General features: G+C 47.7%; 1 protein-coding gene and 1 long non-coding RNA gene across 9 annotated transcripts in view; one reads left to right on the top strand and one right to left on the bottom strand.

Annotated features, from left to right (window-relative positions):
* Positions 1-19339, top strand: part of FAM219A (family with sequence similarity 219 member A) — a 96221-nt gene extending 76882 nt beyond the window's left edge. For 4 of the 7 annotated variants that reach the window (XM_064641418.1, XM_064641416.1, XM_064641419.1 and 1 more), the window contains exons 3-6: positions 4407-4509; positions 8389-8469; positions 8832-8886; positions 10047-19339. In XM_064641418.1, coding sequence (XP_064497488.1) covers positions 4407-4509; positions 8389-8469; positions 8832-8886; positions 10047-10205 — 398 coding nt within the window. In that variant the 3' untranslated portion in view covers positions 10206-19339. The remainder of the gene's footprint in view (positions 1-4406; positions 4510-8388; positions 8470-8831; positions 8887-10046) is intronic. The other 3 variants (XM_064641420.1, XM_064641417.1, XM_064641415.1) reach the window with 1 other exon arrangement.
* On the bottom strand, positions 1317-25147 carry LOC135406882 (uncharacterized). Of its 2 annotated transcripts, XR_010426544.1 has the most exons (6): positions 25033-25147; positions 23665-23848; positions 21246-21391; positions 21038-21102; positions 5803-6346; positions 1317-3625 (listed from the first exon to the last, which is right to left on the bottom strand). It is a non-coding gene; the product is annotated as an uncharacterized LOC135406882 (long non-coding RNA). The 2 variants fall into 2 exon arrangements; XR_010426543.1 differs by lacking the exon at positions 21246-21391 and having other exon boundaries at positions 1317-6346; positions 25033-25140.
* Between the last annotated feature and the right edge of the window lie 4 nt (positions 25148-25151).

Here is a 25151-nt window from a genome sequence, read left to right as displayed (position 1 = left end):
TATTTTACCAATAAGCTATTCCATATCATGTTATGTCAGCTCAGATATAAACAGACAAGAAGGAAACAACTCCTTCCTTCTCTTTTGAGACAGTTGCACAGGATAGACAGCTGTTCTTTGGAGGAGGAAAACACCTTTCGTGGGGACTTAGTCTTTATTGTCAGTCTTCCCTGTGTTTATAGTGCTTCTCTTTTTCTTCTCTGTGTAAATATAAAACTGCCTATAAAACTGTAAATATAAAACTGCCTTTCTCAGCGGTCTCGGTTTTGCAAGTTTTTTTTCTTTCCCCCCTTCCCTCCTCCTTTTCCCTCTGGAGGGGGTTGGGCGGAGTCTCGGTGGACACAGGGTGTTCAGCCAAGGTAAACAATAACATCCACTCAAGCATGGAGACAGGTAGATTACCTGTGGTGGGCTGACCCCAGCTGGACAGCAGGTGCCTGCCAAAACCGCTCTGTCACTCAGCTGGACAGAGGAGGGAAAATACAATGACATCGTGGGCTTCCCACAGGGTCACAGCCCCCTTCAGGCATCCACCTGCTCTGGTGTGGGATCCTCCATAGGCTGCAGGTGGATCTCTGCTGCCCCATGGACCTCCATGAGCTGCAGGGGAACCTCACCATGGTCTTCGCCACGGGCTGCAGGGGAATCTCTGCTCCAGAGCCTGGAGCACCTCCTGCCCCTCCTTCTGCACTGACCTGGGTGTCTGCAGGACTGTTTCTCTCACGCATCCTCACTCCTCTGTCTGCAGTTTTTTTCCTCCCCTTCCTATGTTATTGCAGAGGCTCTACCACCATTGCTGATGGGCTCCCCATGGCAGGTCCATCTTGGAGCTGGCTGGAATTGGCTCTGTCAGACATATGGAAGCTTCCAGCAGCTTCTCACAGAGCCCACCTCTGCAATTCCCCACTAACAAAAACTTGCACACAAATGCAATACATCACCCAACGCAGTAACCTCGCTAATGATCAGACAGGATATTCAGACACCTAATTGAACATATTTCTTAATGTCAAAGGCACATGCAGGCTGCTTCATGCCCTCCCAACCTCCTCTGCTCTGTCCTGCTTCTTCAACAAAATGTCTCTGGAAAATTAGTGACAAGTCAGAAGGAAGCTGGATTTGGTTAAAGCTGCACTTCCCCAGCTCTTGCAGCCCTGCTGGTATTGCTGATGGTTGCTGTTGTCTCTGCAAGCCAACACACCTGTACTCTCAGTGTTCTTGGTCATCTGTAGCTGTTTCATGGGAGGGGGGATGACCAACCGTGTCTGAGTTTGAGTATTTCACTAGGTACAATGGTAAAAAGTAGAACAGCCAAGTGAAATGAAAGCTAAACAATTTATTTTAAATACTTGCAAATGCCATATGAAGAGCATCACTGGGGCTCTGCTTTTACGCTGCCAGTAATTACTGATTTCTCTGAAGTAGCTGGAGAGCAGCTTAATTTCATTCTGACTTTTCCCATTTCTGAATCTCTGTCCTTCACCTTCCTGTATTAGCTTTTCATCCAACAGCAAACTCACCAAACATGAAATAACCAGTGACTGGAAATCAGAGTCTTCTGTTTTTTCATTTCTTCTTGTGTGTCCCATTTTCTCTGTGTTTGGCAGGACTGCCTGTTAGCAGAATCCCAGAATCACAGCATGCGTAAGGCTGTAAGGGACCACAATGGGTCATATAGTCCAACCTCCCTGTACAGGCAGGGTCATCCCATGACACAGGATTGCATCCAAATGATTCTGGAATGTCTGCAGTGAGAGACACTCCACACTTTCTCTGAACAATCGAGTCCAGTGCTCAGTCACCCACACAGTAAAGAAGTTCTTCCTCATACTCAGGTGGAACTTCCTGTGCATCAGTTTCTGCCCATTGCCTCATGTACTATTGCTCAGCACCACTGAGCAGAGCCTGGCTCTGTCCTCTGACACCCTCCGTTCAGATACTTATAGTCATCTCTGCTCCAGGTTGAACAGGCCCAGCTCCCTCAGCCTTTCCTCCTCTCGCCTTGTCTTTGCTGGTTGTGTGTCTGATTGCGGATTTTGTGAGAACTACTTTAATTTGTGAAATTACAGGGGTTTATTAAAATATTGGACTCTGAAAGTAATATCTTTAGAAGTGCCTAAATCAGTCGCGTTTCTTAAAAGGACTCAAGTACTTAGAGTTTGGGAACTTGGCCTTCAAACAAACGTCTGGGAAAACCAGATGAGCTGAAAGCCAGGGAAGGACCTCACTTGCCTAGAAATGGGGTTCACAGACTCCACTGGCTATACCAGGAAGAAACACCACACAGAAAATGGGCACTGAAAACCTCCATCCTATGTTCTGATGGACCTGATGGTTGGTGTGCAAGGCTGGAATTTATAGCTCAGAATTACTGGAAGAGATTGGCATCCAAAAGCTCCCTTGGGTGATGATAAAAGTATCAGTAGTTCACAACACTTGTAAGGCTCAAATACTAGGTTTCCATGCCTTAAAACCTGATGTGACTCATGCACATCTTCACCACCTTCCAGGAGCTTGTTCTAACACACTTGGACTGAGAAGGCCTCCCGCTGCCCCTGGAAGCCAAAATCGCATTTTGACCACCAGGGACTCGCACTTCATAGCATTCAACAGGAAGATGAACTGTTGATTCGCATTTAAGAAATTTGGCTGTGGATACAAGCATAGATTTTCCTACCACACTCACATTGCACTGGGATTGTTCACTCCAAGCCACTAAATAATTGAAAGGATTAGATAGAAAAGCTCATGTCATTCTGACCCACACGTTGCAATAGGAATCAGTAATAGAGTAGAAATGGTCACGGAGAGACCTACTGGAGGAAAAAACATGGTTAGTAAAAGTCCAGGTTCATCAGCTGAATGAGTAATCTGAGTTGGAGAACAGCATTAGTGCTTGTGCTGAGGGATCAATAAAAAGGAGAGAGTGCTGTCTCATTTAAAAGGCTCAGGCAGGCCTTAACTTCCATGAAAGAAAATGAAACCTGTACCCTTGTTTCTGAGTCAGGTGTCTTTTGTGGGTTATACAGCCTCCTAAAGCATTGGCAGCTTGTCTCAGTGCTGTGTATTTGTGGTCAGCGCTGGAGCTTCTGATGTAGATGGGTGGAAATTGAGTTGTATTTAGTGTTGTAAATGTTTGCCTCCACAGAGCCCCACTTTATCCCTCTCTGGACAGCAAAATTCAAACAGCCTGCAAAGTACCATGCTTTTATTATGGAGACAGAGATAATCAATGCATTTGCAAGTTCCAGTACTGAGAAATTACTCTGATTTAAGGTTTTGACTTCAATCCTTTATCAATCTCTTAGCTGTTCATGCCAGAGGGATTTATTAATCCAATCCCTTTCCTGCCAAGTGCCATGAGCGTTTATTGGCCTCCACTGTCATCAGGAGCAGGACTGGGCATGGTTTGTACTCTTCTCTCCATGTTCCTCATCATCACAGTCTCTAGGCATCTCTGCTGCTTGCTTCTCCCTCAAAAAAGGCAGCCTTGGGCATGTTTCCCCCTGCTCTGACCTGTGAGGAAGGGACAGAGTGGCCCACCTTGAACTTACTTACATAGTAGCATGTTGCTTTTCCACAACAAGCAGGAAAAGCTCCTTTTCTCTCCAAGGGGAAATAAAATCTAGAAAAAAAAATAAAAAAAATCAGCACAATTCACAGCCTGTAGGGGAAGCAGAAGCAAAACAAATTCACTGTTCAGGTTCCTCAGCAAGCAGTCTGGTATATCCGTATTTTTCAGGCATGCCATGAAAGTAGTTTCCAACATTTTGTCACACTCTGGAGAATGTTTTTAACCAGTCCCTTTCCTGCTATACTGGCCCCATGCTCAGCTTTTGCCTACAAGCCTTGTCTGGCATTGCAGGATGAGATTGGGGCAGTTGGCCCAACTTTTGCAACTAATTGGTGACTCAACCCAATTGATTTTCCACAGGAAACAAGGCAAGACTTTGAATCAGAAAATTTAATATTAGTTTGTATGAAAACCCATCATGCCTGTGTTCCTATCCCTGCTGGAGGCAGGGCCATATTAGTACAGCACAGTATCATGCAGCAACCAGCTGCAGACAGGGACCAGGTCTCTGTCCTTTGTCTGCTTCCACTGGGTCTCATCCAGAAGCTCCAAGACCTTAGAGATGAAGATTTTAGTGTGTTGATGTCAGAAGCTGCTGTGAGTGAATTAGCTGTGAGTATATTAGTTTTAGCCCCTGGTGACCTCTAAGAAAGTGGAACACAGCTCATCTGGCCTTTGCAGTGTCCCTCCAAAAGAGATGTAGAGCTCAAGTCCTTTGCTATTAATTCTGCTACGCTTTTTGCCACTATCAAATCTGGATTTCTGTAGCTGTATGGTGGCCAGCTAGGCTGTTGCCCTGATTTTGCTTTTGCCCTTTGTGTCTCATATGCAGAGAAGCAGAGGGAGCTGGCTCGGAAGGGCTCCCTGAAGAATGGCAACATGGGAAGCCCAGTGAATCAGCAGCCCAAGAAGAACAATGTGATGGCACGAACAAGGTAAAGGACTGGAAAAGTACTCATAGCTGTGCTCTAAGCTGCAATACCTGGGGAATTAGGGTGGTCAAGGACAATGTTTGTAGCCAGTTGCCTACTGCCAGACATGCTGCAAGAGCAGTGATGGCCCTTCCCGGAGCTGGCAGGCCCAAGTGCCCTGTGCTGTGTTGCATCACGTGCCCTGGGAAGATGCAGGGACAGCTGAGCCCAGGACCAGTGACAGTGCAGCCTGCAGAAGGCAGAGGCAGCCCATCCTAGTTGAAATCAGGGGTTTGATAGGGCTGTCCTGCAGGTTCTGGGTAGTCTCATGTAACACTTAACCCTGCCAGCGGGAGAGGTACAGAGCTGCTTCATGTAACACAAACTACTTAGAGCTTAGTTCTGCCTTGACTGCTTTTATCACAGTAGTTCCACTGCTCCTTTTCGATGGTGACCCCTTCCCCATACTGACTGATTTAATGAAGGCTTGTAAATAATCTGTCTCTCTGTGCCTTGCTATACACCTCCTCCGCCCTTGGAACAGCAGGGTCATGCTTTACTGGAGATGCTTTGGCACATCTCTGTATGATATTATCAGACAGTGCTACAAACTGCTGTAAACAAAGACATTCCTTGATGAATATTTTCTTTTAGAGTATTTCAATTTTTTTCCACAGAAACTTTAGTACACCAAAATACTACTTACCTACATTCAGAAGGGAGGAAAGCCCCTGAGCCTACATGCTGCTTTAATCTAGCAGGATTACATGGTGCTAGAAAGGTAGCAGTTTTTAGTGGAGGTCCTCACTTAAAAAGACAGAAGAATCTGATGAATGCTGAGTGTTTACTGATGAAGGGGGAAATTGCCTGGATTACCATATTTTAAGTAGAACAGGAGCTGCAGGTCAGAGTTGTCTATACACAGTGCAACTGAGAGATGAGATTTCTTATTCACATTGATTCCCAAAACCCAAAATACTAGTCATGCCAGGACTTCATAAACTTTTATTTGTAAGCCTCTGCAATATTCATGGAATGTGCTGCATTACTTCCTCTCTGTCTGGTCATTGAGGCCATATTGTAGAGCCAGACCCTTCATGGCAGCAAGAAATGCAGCAACTGTTCTCAACTGGGTTTTTCCATGCCCACTCTTCCTCCTTGTCTTCCAAATACAAGCTGGAAAGGCTTGGTTTCTTTTGGCAATAGGCTGCATACTAGCATCCCAAGAGGAATGGTTGCAGATTTGCTAATTGAGAGATTTAGAAACACTGAAATTAGTGGAGGAAGATGGTAAGGGAGAGACGATAGGATGCCTACCTGTAAAATTAGTGACTTCTCCTTGAAAAGGTTGTTGTTTCCAAGCTGCCGATGGAAAGAGATTTGAGAAGGGAAGAGCAGAACAGTGACACCTATTGACTAAAGCTTTCAAACAGCCAGCTCAGTTTTATTCCACTTGTGAACGTCTGAGCACCTCAGAATGGTTCAGTCTGTCTTGCCACAGACAGGGCAGCATAAGGAAGGCAGAAATGCCACAAGATTGTTTAAACAACTTTTCACAGTGTAGCAGTTGCAGTATAACAGGAGATATTCCAGCAGGTTATGCCGCAAAACTTCCAAGTTTCCAGGTATGCTGTTGGCTTCCTCTAGTCTATGCAGGAGAATAAGCTAATGGCATTGCCCCCTTTTCAACAGTTCTGCTGTTCTCATCAAATATGTTTTCCTTCATCTAGGCAAACCACACTGTCTCTCCCAGTTCTCCACCTCTTCCTCCTTTCCCAAGGCCTCTGTTATTCTGTATTATTTCTATGGATTTCTAACATCCAGCCTCTAGTACAAGGTTACCTTCACCATTTGGTTCTCCCTGGAAAAAGGACAGAGCCAGCCTTAGAGGTGAAAGTAACTGGATCTATAACACACTCAGTCTCCCTAAGAGCAAATAAAATGTGAACAAGGTTGGAGTGATGCTGTACACTTCCTGTGAGCACAGGCAGAGCCCACAACACCATCCACACCACTTGGGCACAACTGGATGCTACAGTCCACTCAGGATAACCTGAACTTGGATTTGTGTCATAACATGTTTCATGTTAAGTGAGCAAAACCACCAAGACAAGAAGCTCATACTGGGACAGCTGCAGATGAAAGCAGCTACCACTGCTACCTGACTTTATTCCAAGGACAGTGAGAAGTGACAATAAGGTCAATCAGAATGTGAGGGAAAGACTTAAATCAGGGGCAGAGACATTATAAGAGTTTTTGTCTGCTGCAGTAAAATTCAAGTTCTGTGTTATTAAGGAAAAAGACATTTCTCAAGAAAAAGATGTAGTGATTTTTTTTGTCATCAAGTAAATATCACCACAAAGGGTTCTTCTGCTAGATCCTCTGAGAGTGCTTTGTTCACTGATGATATAATAGCAACTGTCAGTGAATATATATGGAAGAGGGACTGGAAAACTGAAGAACAAAAATGGAAATCAGTACTTCTGATATCTGTATGGGCAAGCTACTGCTGCCAGATCTCAACTTCAATTCTAGACATCTTTGCTTCTTGACTTCCTGGCTACATACTTCAGGAGCAGAAGGACTATCCTCATGCTCTGAGAAGGGCTGTTGAATTTTGCAAGTGGATTGCATTTTCTCCAGTCCCTTGGTGCAGCAGGTTGGAAATTCTGCATTAGTTTTAAAATTAATTTATTTAATTTACATTTCAGTGAACAAAGCAGGAAAATATAACTAATTGTGACCTATATATTTGCTTTGTTATAACATTTGATATATTTTACTCTCTTTGAGCCTGCCCATCGTCAGTGCCTGCCAGGACTTGTACTCCTAAAACTGTTAATGGTTTGCTGCAATTTTCTGAGCAGAAGAAAAAAAGACACTTTCAGGAAGTTAGAGAGCAGTTGGAGCATGGATGAGATGGATTATCATCTTTAGATTTGTGTTTCTCAAACTCTCAGTGAAGCATCATTTTGTGTCACAGTGTGTTGTTAAAGAGCTTTTGGGAGAAAACCCCAGTTAACCCATGGAATGAGGAGGTTTTCTTCACTCTTATGGTTCCTATCTACTGAACAAAGAATCTTATTTCATTTGCTTGGTTTGGTTAATCTCATTTTAAATATGAACCAAAGTATTTGTGAAGTTTTTTGGATGAAAGAACTCTGTTGTGAAGTAGATGCCATTGTATTAACATATTTTCCTTATCCTAGAAGCTCTGAAGCCTGTATTCCATTTCACAAACTCTCTCAGACAATTAAAGGTGCGAAGTCATCCTCAGCCTTTGTAACACTATTGATGAAGTGAAATTCATTACAAAATTTACAAATTTAAAAAGTGCTGGTCTGACTGGTCTCTTACACTGGACCCACCAGCTCATATTTCTAATACTCCTAAATTTAGGACTGAGACCTCAGACGTGTTGTGTTGCTGGGGGCCCCGACAGGGACTCAGACAGAAAGACCACATCACGTCCCTGGTTTCCAATAATAGAATAGTAGGGTCACTGAGCCTCTGCCTTCCCCTAGGAAGGTACTTATTGCTAGTGTCATGTACTCGTTGCCAGGAAAAAGAAAACAACACGAAAAGGAGCGATCTGGTATGACAAGCAGTGCTAGCCAAACAGGTTCAGCAGCATGAAGTGCAGTATCCCAGTGGGTTTTTTTCTTCCACGGAGGAGCGTGTTCCCAAGGCACATCCAGCATTTCTCCCTGTGAAACTACTCTAAGCTACCCAGAGACAGAGCTTGCTTCTTCTGAATTGCACCTATATGAACATCTGCACCAATAGGGGAGAGCTTGTGAGGAAATGACATGGGGAAAGCCAGCTATCATAGGACTTTACCCTAGCTAATGTATGCCACTGAGCTTTCCTGTATGGTTAATGGACAACATTTAATTCTTTCAGGCTCGTCGTTCCCAATAAGGGCTATTCTTCACTAGACCAGAGTCCAGATGAGAAGCCACTGGTAGCCCTGGATACGGACAGGTATGTGAAGGGTTAAAAAGGTGATTATGCATGATGGTGTAATTGATTTTTCATGCCAGAGGGCACCACTGGAGCTGACTCCTGCTGAAACTGCTCTTGCTCACACTCTTCCTTCCACTGTTCTCTTTGGCCTATGCCATGACAGGCATGTGTGTGTGAACTTGTCAAAAGAGCTGTGAGTAAAAGAGCACTGTGATGAAAAGATCTGAGGGTCACAGATGAAAGTTGCTCTACAGGCTCCCTTGATGTCACTTCTCTGTGCCTCAGGAACAGTTTCATGGCACAAGAAAGATATGGCTAAGCAGGGAATACACGTCTAATCTAACTATTTCATTATTGCTATATCTTGTCCTTCCCTGCAGTGATGATGACTTTGATATGTCCAGATATTCCTCCTCGGGATACTCATCAGCTGAGGTGAGTTATACTCTCTCCTGGCATGCTTACCACGAATGCAAATGATAGAGCAGCCAGAAATGGCTTAGAGTGGCCTTGCACTGCCAGAAATGGCTACACAACCAATTTACTGGTGGTATAGACTCTGTGAGTCTGGAAGGGGCCATGGCAGAAACTGTGTCATGTTGCTTTCTTCCTTGTGATCCAGATGGCTTCATGCCTACACTGCCATGGTACGGGGATCTGCCCATCAGCTGTTTTCACAGGTACCTTTGGCTTCACTCAGGCTTTTCCCAGCTCTGCTTAGTCCTGAAGTGTTGGCCCATGTGGTGCAAAACCATCATTTTGTCTGTCACAGCAGCTCAGCAACTAAATGGTTGCCAAGGACACAAATAAAGAATCTGAGGGTGTGCTGTGATTTCCAGTTATTGCAGTGGTCAGGGTCACCCAATGTGTGTTTACTTGGAGTAGGCAGAAATTCCAGGGAGGGCTTGCAGATATGAACTCCTGCCCTTTCAAAGAGAAAAGGCAGGAAGCCCAGGCTTGTTAATCCTACATTGTTTCTCACTATATTCCCAAACTCTCTAATGAATTAGGTGCTCAGCCTCTGGCTACTGCTTCTGCAGGATCTGATTTTACATCCAGGGTGCTGAGCAGCCATTCTGCACACAAGCCACTGGTAACTCTTCCCCCCTGTATCCTTTTCTGGGCAAAATACTTCTGAAGCACAGAGAAACAGCTAAGAGCAGGGACTAGATCAGATGATCTGAGCTGTCTCTGTGCCCTGACGAACTGTTGTTCGTCCAGCACTTGGATCTGAGATCACAAAGAGCCAAACTTTACCATCTTTTAACTGCTATAGTGTGCCCCAGACTGAGAGGGGAGACTGTCCAGCTGCCAGTAAATATTATTGTTACATTACTTTCAATGAGGGCTTGTTTTAAGGGAAAAAATACTGCAGAATAGAATAGCATATTTCACTCTAGATATTCCTATCCTGGAAGAAGCCAGTACAGAAGGCAACCCTCCCCTCACCTGTGGTCAAAAACTGGAACTGTTTCATTAGTGGACCAGCTGTTAATGATGGGGAAATATATCCCAGAATAAGGGACCTCCTTGATCTTCTGACCACCAGAAGTAAGAAGTCTCGAGTGTTTGACTGTTTGTCTCTTTGTCTATAGCAGATCAACCAAGACTTGAACATCCAGCTGCTAAAGGATGGGTACCGGTTAGATGAGATCCCAGATGATGAGGACCTCGACCTAATCCCCCCTAAATCGGTCAACCCTACCTGCATGTGTTGCCAAGCCACCTCCTCCACCGCCTGTCACATCCAGTAGTGAGGCCGGCAGGCTGTGATCAGTGCTTTCCACTATAACTGTAAAACTTAACAGCCATTGCTTCCTCCTATGGTAGGACGTGCACCTCTTTGTGTTCATGGAGCCAGGAGAAACCAAAAAATTCATTTTATGATTGGTGGATAAGTTATTTTAAACTATGGTTAAACAAAAGAGAAGTTGCTCAAAGTGCCAGGTAGTGCCTGGCAGAACTGACTGGTCTAGAGAGCGAATGCAGAGGGGTCCAGAGATACCTCCTTGATTAGTTTAGGCACTGGGGATATTTTGTAAAGTGTCTTTTCCAGAATGGGAAGGGTCAGATGGGGCTTCAGGTGATCCTGCCCACTGAAACCAATCCATCTGCTAGATTAGCATGAGTTGGAGGTATCAAAATGTTTTACCAATGAGAGGAAGTCAGTTCTTAATTCACTTACTAAACCTGTTTCATTTACATAACCAAAATGATACTATAACTGGGGCACAGGAATGGGAACGGACCAGGGCATCCTTTCTTATGGCAAGGCTAGCCAGAACTAGCATGACACAATTCATTCACTCACAAAAGGGACAAATAGGTGACATTTCACTGTGAGTCAGTACTAGCTAGAGCTGTTTCATCACAAAGCCAATGCAATCTACTCTTAGCGCCACATTAAATTATCACCAAACAAACGCATCAGATTCAATCTGCAATCCATCTGTGCACTTCAGGGATTCGCTCCTTGCCCAGGAATACCAATCATACTCATTAGTTCAGTTCAGTCATGTATTCTGACTTCAGCCTATACTTAATTCCTGTGCAACCCGTCTCTTTCCAAAAATCTTAAACTTTGTTCAACTAAGAAGAAATGAGTCCTGCACAAGACAGGACTAGAGCTGTACAGTCTGAACATCAGTGCTGTAGAAGGTAGTTGAAGAAAGTGCATTGGAACAGTGCTTGATTCTTGATATTCTCTTGATACTCTGTCTCTTGGTGCCTGTGGGAGAGATTCATTAATGCTGAAGTCATCTCTGTGGTGGTGAAGGACTTCAGGGAAGTTGTCAGCAACAGAAGGGTTATGAACAGCTTCAGCTGAAAAATACCCATGAGAGGAAACTACAATTTACCCCATCTCTGCCCACTTGTGAACCAGATATGGTGGTCTGTGTTAAGAGTTGTCCCATGTCATAGCAGATGTGTTTATCTGGTGCTGGAATAGTCAGGAAATCTGGTGTTACATTAAGTTGCTGGACTGAGCTGCCAGTTTACCGGCAGATTGTTTTGAATGCAAAATCACTTTGTAATTGGGAAACGTGTCCACTTCCTGGACAGTCTTATACTGATGGCTTCAGCATCTGCAAGGGATGGGCTGACATTTTTCTCAGTGTTGAAATCTTCTGCCACAGGCACAACTGTGTGTTTTTCTGCCCTATCAGGAGAAAGGACCACCTGCCTTGGGTCATCACTTGCTTTGTAACCTGGGGAATGGAAAATGTGAGGGCAGTTCTGAGCTTCCCATCACAATTCCTGAGTCGTGAGGCAGAGCCTGAGTTCCACCACAAGAGACACATCCTCCATCTGAAATCTGCATGAAGTGAGCTGAACCTTTAAATCCTATTCATGATTAGGAGGAGGTTTGTTTAACGTTCCTGGGGATCCACTTTGTGCAGTGCAAAGCTCAATACCATCCACAGCATGAATGAAAGAGCAGGTACACAAGATTCCTGGGCTTTACTATTCACTAGCAACTTTCAAAGCTGTGCTTATCCCCCCTCCCTAAAACAGCACGCTGCCACCCTGGCTCCAGGCCATAGAAAGATGACTTGAGTGGTGCTGTTTACTGGGAATCCCTGCCTCTTCATGCAGAAGTGCTGGTTAACTTGCCAACTCCTGTAGGAATAGTGTTCCTCAAATGAATTCCTCCTTTTCTCACCACCTGGTAGTGCTGAGGGGGAATATTTCCAAAATACAGCTCAGATTGAGGTTAGCAAGTTGTCTGGAAGTGGGGGAAGCATTCTACCAATGCTGTGTAGAGAGAAAGATAAAAGGGGATAACATTCCTTAATGAGTTTTTTTAATGGGGAATGTAGTCAAAACCTAATAGAAACACCGTAGTCAAACCAAATCTTATAGGACATGATCAAGGCTCTTTATATCTTAACTCTTCTAAAGAGGGACTTTGCAGTTCATCATTGGTACCATGGAATGTCTTCATTGCATTGATCCTGCAGTTCAGCATTGGTACCATGGAATGTCTTCATCACATTTACCCTCCTGGGTCAGTCTCTGTGCCTTCCAGCCAGGCAGCACACGCTCAGCCTTTCCCACAGCCCTTGCTCAGGAGCTCGGAGCATGTCAGTGTGCCTGCTAGAGCAACAAGTCATCTGCTTTCCTGAGTCAGCCATGGAGGACTGCAGGTCCCACAGGTGTCCATCATGCTGCCATCATAGAATCGTGCAGTCATCTGGGCTGGAAAAGACCCTTAAGATCATTGAGTCCAGCCATAACTGAGCACTTGTTCTGTTCACTCTAGGACAGAATGAGGCTTGCTGACACTGTTAACTCCCAGGGTTAAGGCCTCTCCTCTAAGGGACAGACCTTCATTTAGTGGTGGACTTGGCAGTGCTGGATTAACAGTTGGACATGATGATCTTGAAGGTCTTTTCCAACCTTAATGATTCTATGATAACCACTGTCCCATGGCACTGTGATCAAGTCCTTTTATTGCCCCTGTTGCTGTTTTTTTGCCTGCCATGTGCCCTGAGGCATTCCTCAACTCTGCAACTGCCTTCAGCCCTTTGCATTGTGTGATGTGCATCTGCTTCTAGCACAACCCATTAGGGAGGGAGGGAGGGAGGGAGATGAAATCAAATGTTACACCTGGTGCTTCCTCCAAATACAGACCGAAGCACAAGCCACATGTTTTTGCCTGTGCACAGAAGGAGTTGGTTGCACAAATAGCTATTTTGGCATGACAGTACAGGACCATAAAATGGCAATTTTTTGGCTTCTCCTCTCTATGCTTTGTGTTCATATATTTTATTAGGGGAATAAAGTAGAAATGGTGGGGATAAGTAGTTACCTGTGTAGGGTCATTATCAGAAAGGCTGAGTGGATTAAGGCAATGCACATCTGGCTATCACAGAAAATTGAACACTAATGCTTCTGAACTGCAGCCCCTTAAGCAGGTTATGATTATGGATGTTTGTTGGCTGGTTATGGAATATGTTGTACTGCCCCCTGGTATGTATTAACTACAGATTAGGCTGGTTCCCTCTGTCTGGTCTGTTGTGTTCAGACCCTTGCTTAAACCAGCAGGTTTTCCTTATGCCCTCAAAATCACAAGGTCACAGAATGGGTGAGGTTGGAAGGCACCACAGTGGGATCATCTGGTTCAACCTCTCTGCTCAAGCAACCCTTGTTGGAGGTTATGCTGTGGTGACTTCCTGGGAAGGTGTATGTCATGGCTATTCTGGCACTGCTCTCCTTAGACCAGTCTCTGCCACCATGGCCAGGAGAGGGCAGAAGGAAAGAGCATGGACCCTGACTCTCTATTGCAGCATTTTTAAACCCTAAAATCTGCAGAGGTGCTGGGCATTCTCCAAAATGCAGATTGCAGGCAAGAAAGAGAATCGTTCCGTGTTCCAGTCTTTGCACCAAATTAGATGGTCTTCTCTGACCCCATTTTCAGTCCAAAGGTGTACAAAAAACCCAAGGGAGGAACACCATGGAGTATTAAATGCTGCATCGCTGTCCATCGAAATTACCATGAAAACAGGATTTAAGGATATTGATGCTGGTGCCTCCACAAAGGAATTTGTATTTGATGCCTCTTAAAGCCAGAGTGGATTTTTGTTAGCTTTTATGTAATGTCAGTCACCAAATTACCTGAGTTTAAGCAAGTCCTTTCCTTTTATCAGATGTTAATCTGATAAAATATCAGATAATATCCTTTAATGTGAGCTGGATTTGAACACCAGGGTGTCGGCACTCTGCTCTGTCTCTCTGGTCTGGAAACTCCACATTTCCAGACATCTTTGTGAGGAGGAACACCCTCCTAGTTTTGAGGAAGGACTTCAGATGGCATGGTCGTCTGCTTTTCTGATGTTTATAAATAAACTTTGGCTGAAAGAAGGCTGATGTCCAGGCGACCATTTTGAAGGCTCATTTGATGTCTTATCAGACACATCTTGAAGCCAACCCTTGGAAGAGTCACAGGATCAAATCTGACATTGCTGCATGTCTGCCCCTAACGTGCGCTTGGCCGTTGGGTCTGCGGTGCTCTTCTGGCTGTCCTGCCTGCAGATGCCTTGGGGCTGCAAAAGCCGGTGACTGGGCCTGCTGCATGGGCTTTGAAAGGGACTTCAGACAGCTCCCCCATGGACAGGATGGACTCAGCTCCTTTGGTTTGTCTCGCTAGCTCTTGTCCCAAAAGGAGGTGCCCGTTGTGTTCAGCTGTGTGCTGGCTGAGACACGTGTCTGCAGTCCTGAGCAGGATCCTTCCCTTCCCATGCACAGTCTGTCCTTGGGCTGGCCTGCAAGCTGTGCAGAGCATGCAGGAGGCTTAAAAAGTGCAGTGCCCTGTGTGTGACTCAACAGAAACATGAGGATGCTTTTGAAGAAAGGAAGGACCCAGCTGGGGAACAGATGGAACAACAGGAAAAGGAAAACAAGTAACTAGAAAGATTGCCAAGTGCTGTATTGGCCTAGAGCAGATCCCAGTTGTCTGAGTTAATCTGTCTCAGTGCAGTGCTGATGCCAGCAGGGAGCAAAGCTCACTTTCAGATGTACACACCAGAAACACCATGTCCCTGAGCTGGCACCGCAGCCAAATACAACCCTGGAGGGTCTGCTGGACTGTGAGAGCACGGAAATGAGATCTGGGGTCCCTTTCTGCTGCTGGCACTTGGTATTTGCTCTGACCTCAGGCAAATCACATCCCCTCTCAATGTCCATTCCCTTCTGCAGCATGGGGGAGAAACCTGTCTCCCCAGCATGGGACCACCACTCTGCATGGACATTGCTGAGTGTGTGACAGGCACCAACAATAGGATAGGTCTGCAGGCAGGATGTAAATACTATGCTGTAGAAATTTAATTCCTGTTTTCAGAGTACTACTCTGCTTTCCCTCTGTTTACCAGTTGGTGATGTTGCTCACACAGGCCAGAAGGCAGCAGGGTGAAGGTTAGTGGAAGTATTAAAGAACTGTGGAGGAAGATGTTTGGCAAGGATGTGTTTTCTAGTTATTTGGCAGCTGACTCCTGCACAATTGGCTTCTGAGTTTGCCTGCTGCCAGAGGGAACATGTAAGAAGATTTGTTGGCCCAACAGCACCATCCACTGATAGCAGAATTAAGGAATTTAGGAGTCCAGCTTGGGATGGCGAGTACTGATGAGGGGGAACAGAGCATTTAAAGGCTTGTTTTTGGGATATTCCGACAGCAGTTTCATGCTCTTGCTTTTAGCAAGCATCTCATCAATTAAACTGGTGGTTTTGCCTGGGCTTCTCCTTTACTTTTCCTTTCTCACTTCAAACCCACGTGGGATTTGGTCACTCTTACCTAGAATGCAGTAGGCTTTGTGACCTGGCTGCTGCTCAGCTCAGCAAGCTTGGGCTGCATGTTCAAAAGAAACATCTGTATAGAGAGGCAGTGCCACAGGGTGAGCTGGGCTAGCTGGGAAGGCATGGAAGGATCTTCATTTTAAGGCTCTAGGCATCCTTGTCACTTCCTCTCAAGACTGCTGTGAGAGGGATTGCTCCAAACCTTGAACCACATCTCATGAGACAAACCCAGCTCCATTACAGAACCATGCAAGTTCTGAAGCAGAAGGACCAGCAATGTAGCATAGAGGGAGACTTTGTGACTTGAAATTACCTACAGAAGATTAACAGAGGCTTCTCACAGGGGCTGTCATCAATATCTTAACTCCCTGTATTGTGCGGCTTAACTGCTGCATTGCTTCCCAAAAAATTACACCTACATCCCTTCCTTTGCCCCACTTGACATTGCTGGCAATCCCAGGATGAAAGCAGGCTGAGTGCTGCTTTGACAGCCTGGTGGGGAGGCAAAGGCTGGGACTAACTGGAATTACACAGAGCAGAGCACTGTGGCCATGCAGCAAGACATGTCACAGAGCAGCACGGATGCTGGCAGGACAGGCTGCACCTTTCCCTGCTGCCCGTGGAGAGCAGCTTTTCCCATTGCTTCCCAGACCCATTTGCCACTTGTGGTGACTTCGAGCCTTTTGCTTTCTCTAAAAAGCTGCTCCAACAAAAGATGAATTTGCTTGTGGAAGGTGCCCACCTCGCTGATAGCACCTGGTCTCTTGAGCCATTTCCATAGTAACAAATTCATGGTACAGGTGGTGGGATTGGATCAGGGAGTGGAAAGTACAAAATAAACCTCATTAAAATGTGACTGTCTCAGACATGTCTCTGGAAAGCAGCACAGCAGGCACTAGGAAAAGAAAAGGTCACCCAAAGGCCATGCTGAGATAAGTCCTGTTACCTGATGAGATTTTTACTTTCCCAGAGCAGCATTTCTCCTCGGTTGCTCATCCAGCTGTCTCAGGTGAGCTCTCTGGGAAGCATTGCTCTTCACCTAGGCTGTCTTCTTGCTTCTGCCACCCAAATAAGCTGCGACTCCATTTGTTGCCCACCTTCCTCAAGCCTCTGTGATTAGGGAGACACAGTTTGTTGAGAGATGTAATACAGACACAGGGAAAGAGCTGAAAAAGTCGGTCAAGCACTCTTCATGACAGACCTTCTGGTTTTTGTCACCTTTCTCTCCATCCCCAGTTCACAGGTTTCTTTGCTCAGTTTCTTTGCATGGAAAAGCTGCGGTAGCAGCTGTGTTTGGCTTGTAGCTGTGTGTGTCCTGAGACAAACGCCAAGCAAACTTCAGACCAGCAGAAAATCCAATGAACAGGGTGGGCTGTGAGCCAGACAGCAGACTGGGATTCCTCTTCAGCCACCTGATGGCTGTGAGGGTGAGGGTTCACCAGGCAAGTGGTGAGATCCAGCCAGCCAAGCTGGCCTTCACCCTCCCAGTCTCAGTGCTGTGGGAGGTCTGGGGCCCACACACCAGGTCCCAGATCTGCCAGCCCAGGTGCTCCTGGTGCAGGCTGGAGACTTGCAGCAGAGGTGCCAGTGGGAAGCCTGCTGGCTGTGTTCTTGCTGCACTGGGACAGGGGCTGCGAGACTCGCTGGCAGGGCTATAGTTTTGCCGGGAGGAAGACTCTTGTGGAGACAATTCAGAATTTCTACACGCACACACCCTTTTTTGCACTTTTAAAACCATTTTTACTCCTTCCACAGGGGTCATTGAACTTTCAGTTTAATAAAGGAAATCAGCTGCCATTGAATAGCTTTCTGAAGGGTCTGAAAGCAGGTGCTACCTGTCGTGCAGAGCTGGTCTGTGCCTAACGTGATTTCCAGACCTCACTGTACAACCTATAGCAGAATCACCCCATGGCGGGGTAAGGACTGGAGTGGGTGAGTCGGCACTGGACATCATGCCAAACAGCCATGGCTTCCCAAACTGAAGCAGAATCAGATCAGTAAGTGGGGGAAGAAGCAGCAGCAGTAGAAGGATAGCTAGTTGTCACAGGTAATCTTCGGTATCCATGTCCAGTGGTTAGTGCTAGAACTGCAAGCCTTGTTATATTGCACACACGTCCTCCTTCCACTCCCCTTTCCTCAAAGCAGCCGTCACCTTTCCTCCCACCGCCCCATGCACTAGTGATGAGCATCAGAGGCAGTTGCACCAAAGTGATTCTCAGCCCAGTTCTGCATCCCCCTTTGCCGCCTGAACCCAAGGCAGCGTGGACAGTTGTTGGCCTGCACCAGTCTAGTAATTCCACTAGGGTTTCTTTCCTTGTGTACCATGGCTTCCTTCCCACACACTCTAGCAGGGCAGTACAGGAGGCTGTGACCATGTCCCAGGAAGCTTCTTTGCCCCCAGCAGCACCTTGCAGACATGCACCTTACTGGGAATGTACTGGGTTAATGCTGGTGAGATCTGGCACTGCCAGTCTTGCATGGGTGGCAGCTGATGGGGATCCACCTGGGGAAGTTGGCAGAAAGTGGCTACTGTCCCTTTTCTTTTCTTTTTTGAGGGAGAAGGGGATATTTTGGCATTATGATTATTGTCCATCTTCCAGTGGCCAAGTTCTGGGCTGCATTAATAATTGGGGTTCATTGGCTGTCCAGGCAGGTGTGGAGCTTTGCACCAATCTTAATAGCAAATGTTGTGGCTGTATCCAGAGCCTGGATACAGGATGGGTTTATCCCATGCTGGCAAAGTACTTTCAGCAGGCTCCAGATGGACATTTCTGGCAGACAGAAAAACAGCACTCCTCCAAATCTGGATCAAATCTGCACTTCCATTTTGTGTCCTCAGCATGGAAAAAAAACTCATCCTAAGCAAATGCTTTCCAGGTCTCCATTCCCCATGTGGTGCCTGGCAACCCAGGGGAGGGGGTGTCTAGAGGCATTTCAGGGTCACCAAAAGCAAGATCCTTTCTGGATTTATTTAATGGAAATACATTTCAGGAGGAGAGACCTCCCGACCTTTGTGTTAATCTCAAGAGCAGGAGATGAATTTCTGGCTGTCCTTGCATATAGTGAAACATAGCTGAAACAGCCAAATGCAAATAGAGTTAAATGTAGGGTTTGACCTGAATAACCTTTTAATTAGGAAAATAAATTTGTTGTAGCTTGACCTTAGTCCTTGTTAGGAACCTGCTAATCATTTGACATGCAGAGTGTATTAATGCTGCACTTAACTTGGCCATTGGTTTTATTATCTGGTTTGGGGAGTTTTTTCACTCCCAAAGCATCAATCTGCATCTTGTATGGGTTTTCTTTTTTTAGTTTTTTTTCCTGTTCAGATCATGTAGCACACTATTGTACTTTTGTTCCCGTCTGTGTAGAGTATTGCCTTAAACAGATCAGTTGTGTTGTGGTTTGTTTTGGGTTTTCTCTTTTCTACCATCAGTTTTATGCATTAATTTATTTAAAAATGTGGAGGTTTTTTTTCAAAAACATGAAACATGTATAATATATTTTTTAACATTTCCATTGCAGTATTTATCATTGTTACTGGTTGTGTGTAGTGTAACGGAATTAATGATATTAAAAAGCATACATATGAAAATGAGCCTGCCAGCCTTTTTTCATTGGAGAGAACTGAGGCAAGAGGATGTGAGCTGTGCCATCTTCTCTGAGCCTCCAGCAGTCACAGATACTGAAATCAGGGGTGCAGCCTTCATCCCATGGCTAATACCAGCCTGCTTGTGCCGAGAAACAGCAACTGGTGTGGAGCTGTGCTGTATGGCAGAAGTAAATATTTAGGAACTGGCCAGCTCCCCACCTACACTTGTCCCCAGAGCAGTGGGAAAGTGCACAAGGCTAGACCCAGCCCCTATATCTGGTCTGCAACAAGCAGAAAGAAACTCGGCATCTGTATGGCATCAGTGGGTGAAATAACCTTTTCTGCAGCCCTTCTGCCCCTCAAAGCTGTTGGCACAGGAGCCAAGCACTGATTTTAAAGCACCAGCAGCTGGAAAACAGATGGACCACCAGGGACAGGGGACAGCCATGGGGTCCAGTGGTTCACTAGAGTAGGATTAGTCCCCCCACAACTCAGAGGCTTGGACTCCACCTCTCTGCAGAGCAGTGTTCCCCAGACCTGTGTCCTGGAGTGCTTCACCCTTCCCTCACAGCCTCCCGCTGATTCCCAGGAGGGGATGGGGCTGATGAAGAGCCTAAACCTGGCTCAACAGAGTCCAGTGGGGTGTGAAAATCAGGGGCCACTTGTTTTCTTCACCTCTAACGGCACATTTTCATGTTTGCCTGGAGCCACTCAGGTGCCACAGGCTGCCTGACCCCACCGTCGCCAGCAGCAAACCAAGCATGGTTCTGCATCCCTTCAGGGGCACAGGTTGGCATCCACTCTGCCAAGACAGGCTTGGGTCTGCACCAGTCATCTCCGAAAACGCAGCAGCAGAGGAGCTGGAACTGGGAGCAGAGCAGGGCTCTGTGTCAGCACTGCGTGACAAGCCAGGCCAGAGCAGGGCTTGGTCTGTCCCCATCCCTGCAGGGGCAGGGATTCTGCTCAACTCCCCAGCTCCAGGAAAAGCAAACCCAGCGCATGCAAATCCCTCCCTGGCATAATCCAGCTGCCTTTCTGCGCTGAGATGGATGAGGATCTCTCATGCTGACTGCAGAGCCCATTACTCAGAATGGAAGAGAAAACAAGCCGCACAGGATCACCTAAATCCAGCTTCTAATTAAAAAGGGGAGGCAGAGCAGGTCATAATTCCCCTGGCTACCCCAGAGGCTGGAGCAGCTGTTCCTGGTGCTGTGCTGTGGGCACTGGCTGTGCTGGTGTGGGGCTCTTTGCCTGCAGCAGGATTTCCAAGCTAATACAGGAGAAAGGGGCTGGAAAAACCACAATCATTTCTGCACCTCCCAAAGTAAAATTATCTTGACTAGGACCAGCTGAAACTGTTTCCTACCATTGTTAGGTAGTTGCCTGCAGGAGGGGAGGAAGCTGGGAGCCAGGATAAAATCAGGAGGGTGCAGCCCAGGAGTGATGCCGGCAGAAATTGCTCTGCCCTAGGCTAGAACTGGAGTATAGCTATGGAGCTGACAGAAAGCCACCAAATCCACCTGCTCCCATTCTGTGGCATCACTAATCACATAAGCACCACCCAGGGCTCGCAGAGCAGTGGCACCAGCCCCGTTCCCCTTCCTGTGTGGGCTGCAAGTCCCCAGGCCCAGCCCTGTCCCAGCAGGCTGCAGCAACATGTTACTCTTCTCCAAAAAACACAAGGCCCCCATCAGCACTTACATCAGCTCCTACTGCCTGCTGAGCTTTGTCGGAAAGACCATCCAAGAGCAGACTCCACAGCAGCTCTGGAAAGAGAACAAGTTTGTAAAACACATAAATGCTGCAGGAGGAGAAAACTTCAGGGTTTCTACCCCTACCCAACTGCTGCTGCAGAGGGGCGGCACAGGGGGGGAATTGCCTCCTGATTAGGAGGCGTTTTACAGCTCACAGCCACTGCTTGCTGACTTCTTGTCCCCTGGAGCTGCATCCTGCAGTGGCTTTGGGCTCTGAGGGCTGGCAGTCACCGGGAAGAGCTCTCACACATCAGCCCTGTCCATCAGCAGGTTTTGGAGTGCACAGGTTTGGAAGCAGGATCTGCTGAGGAAAGGGAAACTGAGGCAGGGCTCAGACCAGGGCTGCTGCGTGATATGGGGGGGCACACAAGGTGGCTCTGAGAGCTGCTCCAACACAGCCCTCAGGCTCAGATCAGTTCTGATGAGGGGCCTCCCATGACAGGGGGACCGTGTGAAGGGCTGGGGAAAGATCTGAGCGCCAAAATACCCCTCCCAGCCCTGGTCCTGGAGGAAGAGGGATCCGTGAGCCGAGGTCTCAGTGTGTGTGTGTCTGTGGGACACAGCTTTCCCTACAGGGGCTAAGAAGGTCGCAGGCACTGAGGCAAAGCTCACTGCAAACCATCTCATCTCCTACAGCCTCGTTAGCATGTGCATTATAACGAGGGAGTGAGCAGAGGGCACAGAGACGGATGTCACTGCTGTGCAGGGACAGAAATGGAGCACACTACCAACCAGGGCACCCCTCTGCCCCACAAGACCCAGCCCTCTCTGGCCTTGCCAGCTGTAGGACATTGCTTTTGTTGTTTAACTCTCCACCTGTGCTGGCCCCATTCCCAGTGCACTCACTCCCATCTCCCACTAAGGCAAAGTGCCCAGATGCCTTTGCCCACCCTGGCTGCAGGGGGAGAGGAGCCAGTGATGCCCAGCCATCCTTCGTCCCCTGGTTCTGGGTGAGCAGGGAGCCTGGAGGAAGGATCACGGTGCTGCAATGAGCCCCAGGCCCACCCACTGTAAGGGAGGCTTGGTGTCAGATGTACAGCTGCATTTCCAGCATTAGATCCTGCCTGATAATCGGCTTCACCGTGTGTCCCGATGGCTGTGAAGACAGATGCTGCCACATGGTATGGGTGTCTCTTCCCACTCCCTGCTGTCTGTAGGGATTAACAACGCCCCTGTTACAAAATCCATCGAGCCAAGGTCAGACCAAGCATTTGATAGAGATGGCAATGCAGGGATACTACAGCAGCACCATCACCCTGCTGCTTACTGGCCCAAGAAGTACTGGCTGGGCAGGTCTGAAGGTACTGGTGAGGTGCCAGCTGTCCCCCTGAGTCACACAGGACACATCTCCATGGGGTCAGGAGGCTGAAGATGCTGGCAGTGGCTCTGTTTATCCTCCTTTTGCATCCTGTGTCCCCCTTCCAGCGGCAAAGGGATGCTCCCTCAGTATCTGTGCTTGTAGCTTTGCCATGGCCACCCATCTCCCTCCCTGGACTGAGACTGTCACTGTCCCAGGGATATCTGCTGATCCCTAATGTTTTGTCCCCTGGTATCCCATAAATACCCCCTGGTGGTAGGTGCTGCCTGAGGGATACTCTCCAGGAGAGTCCCCAGGGACCAGGGCTGCACAGGCAGGGACAAGTGGCCAATGAGCTGCAAGTGATGGGTGTCACCTCCATGACAGATCCTTGACAAGAACCTCAGGATCAGCACCCCTGACATGTCCCCTCACCCTGTGGCATTGTCTTTCACAGAGTGGGGGAACAGTTGGGACTCTCTGGACATCCCCCCTTGCCCCCAGCACCACAGGGCACCCCTGTCTGTCGCTTTTGCATTACACAGCACAACACAGTTTTTGTCAATAAGGGCAAATACATCACCTGGACAACAGGTCCCTACAACCACATAGCCTGGAATAAGCACTCCTCTCACCTCCCCCTTCTGCCCAAGGTGGAGTCCAGCCCTGCTAGACCCCCCCAAACTGGAGCTGCCTCAGGTGCTACCGGCACATCGAGCTCTGCAGCACAAGGCTGACATTGCTCCTTGCAGGAGGCAAGGTTGGAGACCTTTCTGCACAGCATGCCCAAGCTGTATCCCCCAAAACCCACCTGCCTAGGATGGGTCAGACTGCAGACACCGAGGGGTAGCAGGTCCCACCATGATGCCCACACAGGCAGCAATGCAGCCCTCACATCTCCATCTCACAGTGTGAGTGAACCTGACCAGGGCAGGACACCACTGCAGTGCTGGGCTGTGGAGAATGTTGTTGCCACCTGCAGAGAACCAGTTGCCAAATTTACCTGCCAGGACAGCTGATGCTATGCCTGGTCTCACCTGTCCATCCTTGGAACTGTACGACCCCTGAAATCCCGCTGACATCCCTGAGCCAGGATGCATGTAGCTTAGCATCCTCACAGACCACTTCAGTGTTTCTTGTGCTGCTCTTGTATTTTCTGTTGTCATTGTGTGCTCTACTTATCAAGAACCTGTTCCCTGGTCACGCTTATGCAGTAATTATCCCTGTCCTTCACCCACTCCAGGTCCAGCAGCACCTTTTAATCCCCACATGTTTACCTTTAGGATGTCTCTGTTGCTGAAGCAGCTTTTTTCAGCCCTGGGGAAGCAGCGAGGGCAGAAGGGGGGTTGTCCAGACAGCACAGTCATCACTCTGCTACTGCATTAACCCCCCATTGGCCAAAATTAGGTGTGAGGCTTTGCAGAAAACTTATGACTGGCTTTAAATTCCAGAGATCTGAAACTAAAACCAAACAATGAGAATAAACAGAGAGCATTGGGTTTCCCATAGATTTCCCTATGCCTGAGGCTCAGAGAGAAGTTTCTCAAAGTCTTCTCCACTTAGAAACAGGAGTATTTTCCTGGATTGGCATGGCTCTGGGAAAGAACATTTTAGGGAAATGACTATAAAAGAGAGAGAGGGTGTTTGCAGGAAGGGAGACCTGCTGGAAATGGTCTCCTGGCAATGCCAAGGAGCGTTAGTTTATCTCAGAGGCTTACTCTGCCCCATGGCACTGGGGAAGGGCAAATATGGGCTTTCATTAAAACTGGCTTGCACCAGTTCCCCTCCGACCCTTTCCCACAGGCTGGGGAAGTTCCTGGTAAGGGGGAGGAAACTTCAGCAACTGCTGGCTTGGTGGGCACTTTAAGAACCCTCAGGGTCTGGTACCTTGCCACCGTGCACAAGCTGGAGATCAAGAAAGCACACCAGGGAAAGCTCTCAGAGCATAGTAACACAGCCAAAAATAGAAGCAGTCATTGACACCCATGTTTGTCGGCTTCGTGCTGGGCTGCTGAGGACGTGCTTGCTTTTGGCAAGTTATCCAGGAAGAGCTGCCATCCATCTGGGATACTGAGCACGGACACAGGCTAAATAAGGAGGGGGACTTGAAAGCAGCACATAATTAATGAAGGCATGAAATGCCCTTCTCTGACTATGATCTGAGAGCACAGTGCCAGGGGGCAACATCACGAAGGGCCCTCCAAGTGTGCTGCTGATTATAAACCCATAGCACTGCAGTCCTCACAGTGGGGGGGATGCTCCAGCACAGAGCCATCTGAGAACCCACATTCCAGTGGGGCAGCTCAGCTGCCATGCTGTACCCACACCAAGCAGCACCCCAATCCTTCCGGGGCAGGGAAAACCCCATGAAAACATCATCCCATGAAAGAGCATCCCGTGAAAAGCATGACCCGGCCCAAAAGCACTCATGGAAAGCCCATCCCAGCCCCAAAGCATCACATGAAGAGCCCAGCACAGCCCAAAAGCATCCCATTAAAACCCCGTCCCAGCCCCAAGGCATCCCATTAAAACCCTGTCCCGGCCCCGAAGCATCTCACGAAAATCCCCATCCTGACCCAAAAGCATCCTGGCACAGCCCTGCCAGCGCCAAACCCCGAGCTCCCCCATCCCAGCCCCAGGGGAACCCGTATGCTCACTCGTCCCCCGGGCATCCCCAGAGGGTCCATCCCCCCCGGAGCAGCCCCGCCGGGGCCGAACTACATCTCCCATCGGGGAGCGCCGGTCCGGGGGCCGGTCCGGGGCG

The sequence above is a fragment of the Pseudopipra pipra genome, chromosome Z (assembly GCF_036250125.1).
Source record: "Pseudopipra pipra isolate bDixPip1 chromosome Z, bDixPip1.hap1, whole genome shotgun sequence".
Classification (NCBI taxonomy): domain Eukaryota; kingdom Metazoa; phylum Chordata; class Aves; order Passeriformes; family Pipridae; genus Pseudopipra; species Pseudopipra pipra.
The sequence above is the reverse complement of the archived record's forward strand: the minus strand, read 5'-3'. Positions and strand labels throughout refer to the sequence as shown.